The 12186-nt window shown below is 42.5% G+C and overlaps 3 protein-coding genes across 7 annotated transcripts in view; 1 reads left to right on the plus strand and 2 right to left on the minus strand.

Annotated features, from left to right (window-relative positions):
- The window catches only part of LOC110368156 (ICOS ligand), a 502595-nt gene that overhangs the window by 113732 nt on the left and 376677 nt on the right, over positions 1–12186 (minus strand). The gene's annotated exons all lie outside the window — the stretch shown is intronic.
- The window catches only part of LOC118565833, a 142115-nt gene that overhangs the window by 23356 nt on the left and 106573 nt on the right, over positions 1–12186 (minus strand). The window lies entirely within an intron of this gene.
- Positions 1–12186, plus strand: part of LOC118565830 — a gene marked incomplete in the record, with an annotated part of 395980 nt that overhangs the window by 11353 nt on the left and 372441 nt on the right. Inside the window, 3 exon segments of the mRNA XM_036146869.1 lie at positions 7448–7497; positions 8072–8127; positions 8375–8668. Of these exon segments, the coding sequence (XP_036002762.1) occupies positions 7463–7497; positions 8072–8127; positions 8375–8668 (385 nt within the window).

The following is a 12186-nucleotide window of genomic DNA, read 5'->3' on the forward strand; positions in this document are numbered from 1 at the left end:
CGTTAGGAGCATAAATATTGATAAAAACTACGGTAAAATGGTCAAACTGAGCTTTTACTAAAAGACACCTTCCCTGGACGATACTTTCTACATTAAAAGAGTTCGGGGTGAAAGCTGAGGAAAAGAGGAGGCCCACCCCAGAACTCTGGGAGGTGCCGTGGCTAAAAAAAACTTCTCCCTTCCATTCCTTGCGCCAGTCTGCTTCATTGTTAAGATCACTGTGCGTCTCTTGTAAAAATAAAACACTAATTCTTTTCTGTTTTGCTGTTTCATAAATCATGGTGCGTTTAACAGCCTCCCTAGCCCCGTTAACGTTTAAAGAAGCTATTTTAAAATTATCCATGTTGGGTAAAAAGCTAAAAACAACACCACAATATAATACGCACAATAAAAATAATAAGAAGTTAGTGCTCATCATTATATTCAAAATTGTTTTCTCACTTTTCCCATAATTTTCTTTAGTCTAAAAACCTCCTGATCAGAAAACCCAGACTCTTCTTTTCTTCTAATATAATGTCTCGCAGAGAAATAAAATATTTTTAAATTGGGAAAATATTTTTCTACTTTTATCCCTCTTAATCCTTTTGTTTCTTGGAGAAAATGATTAAAAGATTCAACAGGATAACGTGCCTCTGCACTGCTACCCTGTGACAGAGACACCTCACTGCTGTCAGACAGTTCACCCTCACTGTCGCTGCTGTCTGACACACCTTTTCTCTCTGTGGTCAGCTTGCTGACCTGCTTACTGCTCTGAACAGCAGTCATCACATTTTTCCTTTTACTGCGCCTTTTTAAATTCATAGGCGCCTCCTGCTCCATCACCTGCTCTCCCTCGCCTTTCTCCTCCACAGGAGCCACCACAGGCTCCCCCACAGACTCCTCCACAGGAGCCACCACATGCTCCTCCACATGCTCCTCCACACTCACCTCCCCTCCACCTACCACCACCTCACCTTTCCCTCCCTGCTCTCCACACACACCAGTCACACCCTCCTGCTCTTCACACACACCATCCTGCTCCATCTCACCCTGAGTCTCCACTTCCTCACCAGTCACACAAGTTTCCCCACCACCACACACCACCGTGCTGCCCTCACTCACCACACAATCACTCCTTTGTGGATCAGATGTTTCATCCACATTTTTCTCCTCCACTAAACTCTCCTGCTGGTCTCCAGCGACCGGAGCCGACGCCACGGCTTCCTCCGCGGCTACGCTGGAGTTCCCCGCAGCGCCAGACTCCTCCACCGCGGCAGGAGCTCCAGCCTCGCCGGACACACCCACCTGCTCCCCGGCTGCCACAGGCTGCTGCTCCGCGGAGCTCGACGGAGCCGCCCCGGCTCTGTTTGGGCACGATTTTATCAAATGTCCCTCCTGTCCACAGCCGAAGCACTTCATGCCGGATGAGGTGGCGAACAAGACATAGTCAAATTCGTCCACTCTCACCCGGAAACGCAGGTTTAGCTCCTCGTCACGTTTGTTGAGGATCATGAAGAGTTGTCTCCGGTGGGAGACAACATGCTTCAGCAAAGGTGATTTACACCCCGACAGAATCTTTTTAACGGGGGAAACCACCTTTCCGTGACGAGAGAGCTCTTTAACGAGGAACTCGTCGCTAATGAACGGAGGGACATTCGATAAAATCACCCTGGTAGCGGGCTGCGTGAGCGGCGACACCTGAAGGAACGAGCCGTTCACAGAAATGCCCGACTCGACCAACAGGTTCGCCTGCTCAACCCGCTCAACAAACAATACCGCGGCTCCGTTCATTCGAGCCGCGGACTTGATGGAACCATGTCCAATCACCTCACCCACCGCCAAACAAACGTCCTCCACGCTGCACGGAGACCCGGCACCCACCTTGATGCCGTTCCTCCGTGTCAGCGCGGAGAAGACGCCGGAACCACCACCCGCCACCATGGCGTTCAAGACGCCGACCTGCCGCCGGGCAAAACCCGACGGCCACCAAACCCCACAAACCCCACCAAAAAACCCTAACAACCAAAATAAAACAACTATATACACAATATATACACTCACCCAGTGAAAAGGACAGAAAAAAGTAAGAAAAACCACTCAAACAGAGTTTTCTCACGCGCTCTCTCTTCCGCTCCTTCACTCACACTCCTCCCACACGAAGAAGAAGAAGAAGAAGAAGAAGAAGAAGAAGAAGAAGAAGAAGAAGAAGAAGAAGAAGAAGAAGAAGAAGAAGAAGAAGAAGAAGAAGCGGACCGTCTCGTCAGCTAATAGTGCCGATATGAATTAGCGGTTCACTTAACTGCAGAATTCGGTAAACTCCAGGTTGCTGTCCATAAAGGACAAGTTGGCGGCTCTGCAGTCGAACAACTGTGCGGGAGAGACTAACTCCAAGAAGAGAAGACGGGTGCAGAATCCCAAGCTTAGGTAAGAATATGTTCGGTGACTGCTAGCTAAGCTAAAAGTAGCCTAGCCTACAACCAAATCTAAGATTAGCCTAGTAGCCTTGCAAAAGAACAAGCTTTATTAAAATGTATTTTCATTTACAGGAAGCAGTATGCCGTCTTCACAACTCGGAGACAAATTGCAGGCGCTATGAACCGGAGCGAGGCGGTGACCTCCTATTTGCTCGGAGCTATGTCTGCAATTCCAGATTGACACGATGTTGATAAAGACGACATTATCTGTAAGTGACTTGTTTTTACTGCTTCTCCTTCCTTGTTTAATGTTATTGTGACTTGCGTTTGATTTTTATTCATACCACTCTCATTTAATTATTTTCCAGCCTGGCGAAGAAGATGGCGTTGTTGGCGTGGTCTCTGGATGGATTGGACGGCCGCCGCCATTTCGTAGGCCGGTGTTGTGCATTCTGTTTCCCCCGTGTCGGGAGCGCACTTTGCAGCCGTCTTCCCGGCGCTTCTAGTTGATTTCTCGGTAAAACAAATCCTATAATCATGTCAAGGTTGTAACATTCAGTTTAATCGGCAGCTGTTTACAAAATTGTAAAATAAAAATAAATAAACGGTCTTTCAGACATCTCCCGAAAACTTTGGGAAATAAAGAGCAAATGTTTCTAAATTCTCAAAAATTATGTGTGATGGGATGTAGTATACTAGAAATTTCCTTAATCCAGTAAACTGTCATATTTTATATTACAAAGGGATGTACTGGGAAGTCTACACTCTTGTGTTTTCAGGAAGTCTTAGGCTGTTTCTCAATTCATGAGAACGCGCTCGCATTCTCGTGAATTGAGAAACAGCCATAATGTTTGTGTCCTGCTATCAGCCATCCCATCCTCCTCTTTCAGCAATGTAAAATCATAAATACACAGTAGGTGCTGGAATAGTGTTTTATGGCTTACTTTTATTTGTCAGGTTAAAGTGACAAAAGTTGGAAAAAGACCGTTTATCTTGCCATTTATAACACAATACAGCGTAAGAAGACATAGTTTGTTTATTTTTATTCTACAATTTTGTAAACAGCTGCCGATTAAACTGACTGTTACAACCATGACATGATTATATGAGTTGTTTTACCGAGAAATCAATTAGAAGCGCCGGGAAAACGGCTGCAAAGCGCATTCCCGACACAGGGGAAACAGATTTTCACGGGGGAACAGAATTGCGCACAACACCGGATCTCTCTGAACTCTGTGTGAAGCTGCAGTCCCGGTTAGAGGCGACACCGAAGTACAGAGCCACGCACAGTAGGCGTCTGCACATCGGACCTGCCTCGGAAAGAACGCCGCCAGCAGTTATCTACAACCCCGAGGAGGCACACGGACAGTTCACGGAGTTGTAGTTTTTGGATCCTCGCGTTGTATATAGTTGTTTGTTTTAATAAAGCTCTTTCTTTGCATAAACATCTTCCTGGCAAATGTTCATTTCCTGTATAAATTCATTCATGTCCTTGATGGTAGCCTAAAAATAGTGTAGTAGCCTACATAGGATAACATGAATATACAGCATAATATGAATGAATAAATACATATATATATATATATATAATAAATATATATAAATATATATATGTAAATAAGTTATTGGGGATCTGCCAACCAATCAGGAGTGATTTTACTTGTTTGAAAGAAGTGGTTCCATCCAATACTCAGTAAGAACGTTCAAGCCTGGCCTGGCCACGTGTGGTTTTGCTGCCAATCAGGAGCGATTTTACTTATTTAAAAATAGTGGTTTCAGCCAATACTGAGTAGGTTATTCAAGCCAGACCTGGCCAGCCGTGCGGGTTCGCTGCATTCATATGCTAATTAGGGCCATTAGTACAGCTGATCGCTCTCCACATACGTCAGAGTCCGGTTCCGACAATTTGTGGCACTGAAAACGGCAACAAGCGCGGGTTGCAAATTGTCGTTAACTGCCGAAAATGAGGGAGATCTGCGGTAGTTTACGGGGACGAAAATCTCACTTTTCATGCAGTGATTTGTCTACATACATTTTGTATACACATGTGTATAATAAAACATTGTTTGAATGTATTGTCTGTGTGTAATTATTCCCAAAATAGTAGTGACATGTGATATGGCATGGTGTGTAATAATGTTTTTCTGTGACTCTAGAAAAATGGCATGGGCTTAATCAGGCAGAGGACAATGAAATTGTTGTGGAACTAGGCAGGGGGTAGTGAATAGGCTAATGCTTGTGTAACTTGGATGATTTCATGCATTTTTATTAAGAAACAACAATTTCCCCAGTTTTTGGTTTCAAATGATTTCTCTTTTTTGATAATACTTCTCCAGCCTTTGAAAAGACACGCTCACATGGCACAGATGATGCCGGGGTGCATAAATAAATAAGTGCAAGTATGTACAGATTGGGGTACTGTGACCAATGATTAGCCCAGTACTATACGGTCCCACAGTTTCCCCTCAGCAGCAACACTGAAGCACACAAAGGTTCTCCCTGCGTCTTTACGCACGATCCAGCTGCTGATGTCTCCTCTCTTTTCAGCTCAATGCAATTCTAGACAGTAACAGTTTATAACCTTTATCACCTTTCACAGCAACAGGTTTCTCATCTCAGTCGACCAGACAAATCTCTATTGCTCTCCTCAGTGCGCTCTGGGCGGTGAGGTGGGAGGATTTTACCCGATGGTGCGCTGCGTGCGAGGGATAAACAGGGTGGAAATGCATAAATAAAAACTGTAAAGGGCTCCTATACAGTGATCATAGGAGCTGACCGGTCTGAGATCAGCCTCCTGATGTTACAAGTTCTTTAAAATGAAAGCGCGCACCCAAATTACAAGTAACGTAATTTTGCGCACCTGAATTAAAGCGCAAGGCAGCAGCGCACCGAAGCGCCACGGTTCTGTTTTGTTTAAAACAAAAGATCATGAAACACAGCCATAACTCTCCTAGTGACTTTAATTGGCACACTTTGCTACGGGTGTGAGAACATTAAACGTAGTGATTCACGTTTTGAATGGTGAACGGTGATAAAAGCCCCTGGGTTCAAGGGAAAGGAGGGGGGGGAGCAAGCGCTGAGGCACAGAAATACGGTGCATGTAGTTAAAAAATGCAGAATTAATAAAAACAACTTATAACCAGACGTAGCGTTTTAAACTGCATCTGGTGATCAGAACTGTTTTATGATCCAGAGTGCAGCCATCACTGGTTCTGAATGAAGGCAATATCTGGCAGCAGCTCTCTTCCCCCGCCCCCTCCCCTCCTGCGTACGCGGTACAGGACCTTACCGGCTTACTTTCACCACTGTTAAGACTAAAATTATTCATAACTCTGATCGCTCCTCCTGCTGCTCTGTTAACATGAACTGCAGCAGGAATTACTGATGGCCACAAGCTGTGAAAGAAGCTGAAACATCTCAGCAGAAGGCGGAGTTTTTATCGTCCGCTGCCCAGATGGGCGTTCGGATTTTTATGCGTGAAAAATGCCATGTTTGCGTGTGACCGTGTGAAGTCAGTGACGGTCAATGCGTGATAGTTGAGAGCACTGATCTCCTATCTATCTCTCTCCTAAACTCTCCAAACACCAAACTAACTGTCTCAAACTAAATAACCACTATCCAAACTCTGCTATCCAAACTATCAAAACTCTATCCACTCTCTCAACTGACCGCGACTCGCCTACAACAACCCACATTTTGAATGGAGCCTGTGGGGTTTCTAAAAGCTGTCGAAGCCGCGCCAACATCTGAACCACTTCCCGAAGCAGTCACGTGGTACAGCCGGCCAGCGAGGCTTCGGACGTCATCGTTTTCGGCTCCTCCCCTAAATGAAGCAAGCCTCGATACGCGCTTCACGGAAACGCCCCCTCCATTACTCGACACACGCCTCGAAGCCTCGGCACATAACGTAACATCACTAGTTAGTTGTTTAATGTTCACCTCACAGCTTCATGGGGGCATGAATAGCCTCTCATAATTGTATTATTTATCTAAAAATAATGTAATGTTCGAGCTAAGAAAATATTTATATCCATATTTATAGGGATGATAGTGTTTAAAGAGATGGGTTTATTTAACCTAGAAAAAACAAAAGTGAGCTTCTGTGTTCTGACCTCTAGAGAACCTGCTTCAGAACAAGAAACAATGATAGAAATATAATTTATATTTTATTGAGACTAAAGCACATGATGGAGCTTTAAAGGAGGGAGTTTGTACCGTGAGGGGGAATCTGGACCTGATCTCCTAAAGGGAAAGAAGACAGGAATGGTTAGGAGCCATGTGTTCTTCTCTAACTCTGTCCTTTCAGGCTGTGCTCTGCAGTGTTACGGTCTGTTGCTAGATCTTAAGCACTACTTTGGGCATAGAAGTCTTGAAATTATGTACAGGTAACTGCGGAGAGAAGAACTGTGAAACGCTCAGTTTCAGAGGAACCCGAGCGGGAGAGGAAAAGGTGGGAGCAAAGTCCTTCATCGAGCGAAGATGAGAGACGAACCGGCGATGAAGAGGAGACTGAGGAGGGTTTATATGGAGAGGCTAGACAGGTGGATTGAGCCCGAGATGATTAGAGCTAGACAGGTGTAGATGATTAGGCTGAGGAAGAAGGTGCTGGAAACCTTCAGAGGTTGGTAGGTCATGACTTTATTCTGTAAGTTAGACTATGTGTGTTTAAGGTGTTTAATTAATTATTTAGTTAACCTTTATTTATACAGGTCTCATTGAGAAACAAGTTCTCATTTGAAAAAAATTGTTCAAATAGAAATAAATATTTCCTTCTCTAAAAGCTGAGTCCAACTTGAACAACACATCAGAACCAACATTAACTGTGTTCAGTGATCCAAATGCTGAAAGTGTAAAAAGCTTGGTTCTGGTTCACAGAACATCTTTGATAAATAGAAATAACTTCATGGACTTGAACTTTGTTCTCTTTTGTTCTCAGAGGAGGTCAAAGTTAGACAAACACCAGTTGTTGAGCAGCCAGCTTTCACAGTTAAAGTCCTGTCTGACTTCTTCTGCATCAGGTTAAATGATTTGTTTCTGTTTTTCTTTTCCATCAGACATAAATCTGCTTGATGAGAGCTGAGTGGAAACATCTGCTGGACTCCAGGTGAGACTAGAAAAGTAACTTTATATGGTCTCTAACGGAGCTTCTGTCTGTTTTCTCTTTTTCTATTAATCCATCCATCTGTCTTAGAACTGCTCACAGGGGCTTATTTGTATTTTATGTCATTCTTCTTTTAATTAACCTTCATTAGCTGGTCTCTACCTTGGTGTCTCTGTTTTATTGAGGTGTCTCTGTCCTAAATTGGCTCCTTGTGTTCTGAGATGTTTCAGAAAAAGGAGAGAAACATGTTTTGGTGTCAGATGACTAAGTTTCCTCTGGTGCTAACCACTAGTTCCAGCTGAAGTCTTTGGAGTCTGGACTTTGTGGATTCATCTGCTTCAGCAACTTTTACAACATTTATACATATTGATTGTGGAATATGTTAACATTTTAAATTCCACCTTGTTTCCATGTCATGTTAGGCTTGATATACTGTTGAAGAAAAGCTACACGACACGACATTATATGTTCCAGTTTACAGCAACAAGGGAGCGTTCCACATAGAAATATTTGGTTATGAGGGAGTGATGCTGGAGCTGATGTGTTGCTGACTCTCCTCCTCTGTCTCCTCTCACAGGGAGAAGATGATCTGCAGGATCCTGCTGCTCATCATCCTCAACTCATGTCTCTGTGGTCAGTTTCCATCTTCTCTTTGTTCAGTCTAAATCCATCAATAATCAGTGAAAAGTCTGTCAGTGAAGGGAACACTTCAATCCTCCAGCTGCATCTGATCAAGCAGTTTGACTTGAAGAGCATCAAGCAGAGCTCTGACAGCACAGAGAGCATCATGGGACAGAAAGCTCTAGAGATGTAGTTTAAAGACTCCCATGTTCCAGTTCTCAGTGTGTCTGCTCCTCTCTTTCCCTCTCTGTCTCCTCAGCAGCAACATTTGTAGTGAATGTGACACAGAGCTCCTATCAGGCAGAGGAGAACCACAGCATCACTCTGGAGTGGACCTTCACCACCACACCTGATCGACCCTGGAGATTTCTGTTCATCTACTGCAGCTTGTTAACTCCTAGGAAAGAATCAGTCCTTTATGAGGTCCATGATGGTGTTGAGGTGTCAGAGTCTCAGGATGAACAGTTTTCAGGACGAGTCCAGAGTGACAAAGACGTCCTCAGAGAAGGACGAATCAGACTCCATGTGTCCAGACTGAGGACTGAAGACTCTGGTCTGTATCTGTGTGATGTGAAGACTGATGATGGTTCTGGTTCTGGATCCTGTCGACTCAACGTCTCTGGTAGGTTTGGTTGAAGCTTATTGACCTTCTAGATTGTTTTCTTTCTGGTTTTTCTCTGGTTTTTAGCAAGAAACTGTTTCTTGCTAAAATGTCTCAACTTCAGATTAAAACTGATGTGTTTGGTTTCTTCACAGCAGGGAGCAAACAGCCTGAACCTGAAAGAAAACCTGAAAATACAAACTCTGGTCCAGAGGTTGGACCTAAAAACAACAAACCTCGTGGAAGAGATGGGCTCATTATTTTCTTATTATTATTTGTTGATGCTGTGGCTTTTGGGAGTTTTTATAAATTTACAAAGTCCTTTGAGCTAACTTTTAACACGTGAGTCAACAACTTGGTAATATTCAACTTTATGGAAGAAATGTGAATAATATTCAGGCTGAATCATGAAGCAGAAATCTACCAGATCTCCGTTCTTCATAGGGCTGGGCGATATGGATTAAAAAATAAATCTCCGATTTTTATCATACCAAGTCCAATTAATCGATTTTTTTCCTTCCTTTTGTTTCATAAAAAGAAATTTAAGAAATTATTTTAAAACCTTGCTTTTATGTCAAGCATTTCGTCAGGGAGTTGACCTGAATTCAAAGTGTAACTAAAAACAAGCTGTGAAACATGCTTGTAAAACAAGATGGCAGCCGTGCCATTATAAACAATGAAAATATAACAAAACATTTGCTGCTAGTGGTATTACACATTGAGCTAAGAACAGGCTTCACTGCACTTGTGAACATCAAACTAAGTAAAACAAAAGGAAATAAGTAAATGAAGTACCTCGTATTATGGTAAATAAAGTTTCCACTTAACAATATTTTGACAATACATTTATCTAAACATATATTCAGCATCACATGCTGTTCTCTTCATGGAAACCCAATGAGTGTATTGGCAAAATAAAATCCAGATTTTCCAAAAATGAAATGTTAAAGAATTGTAAATTCGAATTAATCGATTAAATCAATTTATCGCCCAGCCCTAGTTCTTCATAACTCAGGATGTTGTTAATCAGCCTGGTTTGAAGCTTCTGCTTTAACTCAGGAGCTGAAGATGGAAACTAAGCTGTCAGAAAACAAGCTGGAAAAACTTGTCACTTTATTTATTCTAAGCTGAGCTCTGTTCTTCTTTTTACTTTTATTTTCACTTAATTTCTTTAAATCTTTTATGATTATATGTAGCTGATCTTTATAATGTGTCATTTGTTTTATGTTTCATTAAATATTTCTAAGAATATTCTGCAGTGTTTCTAGTCACAACTAAGCCCAAAAGTTTTCATACCCCTGGCAGATTTGTGGCTTCTTGTTTTCTTCTGTTTAACCAAAACATTTGTTTTATGGTAGGAAATTATTCAGATGTTCATTCCAGGCAGTGACTCTGAGGTTGTGAATGTTTTGCCTCCTTTTTTACGCTGTATGAATTCTGTTGATTCTTTTAAAAAGCAACTGAAGACGCTGCTGTTTAAGCAGGCTTTTAATTAGACGTGGGTTTTATTTAAGGTTTTGTTTCTATGTTTCCATTTGTTTTTAAAATGTTGTTATGCATTGTATTGCACATTGTTTTTTTGTATTGCATTTGAAGCACTTTGTGATTTTTATCTGTGAAAAGCCCTTAACAAATAAACTTTACTTACTAGATGATGTTGCTCAAGTGAAAAAAAATGTGAATAAAAATGTGAATAAAATTTTTTATTAAATTTGTACTAAGAGTGTCTGATTTTTCACATAATTTTCAATAGCATTAAAATCTTCAATGGCTTTGCAGCAATAAAACTCTTCTTATAATTTTTTTGCATGTTTCTCTGGTGATGATTTATCTTTGGTGATGAGCTCCAAGTCTCTGAGTCCTAAAGTTTAAACCGGACCTCTGGTTTGGATTTCTGGGCTGTGGAAGTTCAGAACCTCTCAGTTTCAGAGCCAAAAAACAGCCGACTGCTCTAATAAATGAACGTTTTAACATCCAGCTGCAGTTTGGCCACCAAAAAGTAACCAAAGTGAAGCAGAGGTTCTAGTTTACTGTGATGAATCAACCTGAAGGAGGTTCTGGTCTGGAAGCTCAGAGACTCCAGAGAGTTTGGACCGGTTCTGTTGATGATCTCTGTCCTGTCAGACAGCTGAAGGAAACCTGAGCCTCCATCTCAGAGAACATCATGTCTCATCATGTTCTGCAGCTTCTGCTGCTTTAATGCTCAACAATAAGACCAGAGAAACACCAGGAGGACAGGAGGAGACTCTGATTCAGGAACTCTTTCTGACTGAAGCTCAGATCACTGAGTTCAAAGGAAACCAGTTTTTTACATCAATCAGAAGCAATTATATCAGTAATATATTTAACATGTAGAAGAATAGATTAAACCAACATCTAACAATAAAAGTCTAGTATTTTATTCACTAAATAATACTTAAACCACAAAATAAAAAACAAGCAGCCTTCAAGAAACGTTTAACAACTAATCACCAAATGCCATCAGATCAGGGATCATGGCAGGACTGAAGCTGATCTGGACTCTGAACTGTGGACTTATTGCTCTGAGTCTTTATGATGAAGAAATGAGCTCCCAGAGACAGAGCCCTGGTAGAAAGATCATGTGTCCAACTCCTCACCTTTCTCCATTATACTGCCCCCTAGTGGACAGAGCAGGTTAAATCACAATGGTAGAGCATTTCCTGCAACAGCTTCTCCATCACTCTGACTCAGAAACCTGATGAACTGAAACTTGACCCATGGAGACAGGTTCTGGTCCGGTACCAACATGTGTTTCATTTCTAAATGAACACAACAACCCAGAGAGTCTCTCAGTCCTCTTAGACTGAACCAGATGTTCCTATTTCCTCCGTCACTGATTGTCCCAGAGCAGAAACCCAGTCAGAGAGGTGACCTGCTGCCTCCTAGAAAACATCTCATCATTAAGGTGTGTGTGTGTGTCAAATTTACATAAGTCCAGTCTGTCAGGAGCCTTGGGCAGTTTCCCTGACCTAGTTATTGTTCCTTCTTCAGCCACCATCTCCTGTGGTATTGAGGACACTATCACTTCCCTGAGGATGGACCGGTTGTGTCGCAGCAGACGTCCTCCATCTTGAGTCTCCACCTGGTAGTAGTGTAGCATTGTTGCCAGACCCACAACTGTCCCTGTAGTCTGATCCACACTTGTTGACCAGGCTGAAGAGGTGGCAGGGTTTGAGTGCGGTGTCTCTGGTTGAACGTCTGCTGTTGTTGTGCTTTTAATGCTGAGTCTTTTTCCTTGAATCTCTTCAGATCCAGCCACCACCGTGGGCGGATCAGACTCCATGTGTCCAGACTGATGACTGAAGGCTGTATCTGTGTGATGTAAAGACTGATGATGGTTTCAACTCTGGAAGATGTTGACTCAACGTCCCTGGAGAGTTTTTGCTGCAACAAAAATGAAGACTTTGTGTTTATCTCATGAATATTGTGTCTCTGTTTTGTTTATATGG

Source organism: Fundulus heteroclitus, chromosome 14, assembly GCF_011125445.2.
Source record: "Fundulus heteroclitus isolate FHET01 chromosome 14, MU-UCD_Fhet_4.1, whole genome shotgun sequence".
NCBI classification, from domain to species: domain Eukaryota; kingdom Metazoa; phylum Chordata; class Actinopteri; order Cyprinodontiformes; family Fundulidae; genus Fundulus; species Fundulus heteroclitus.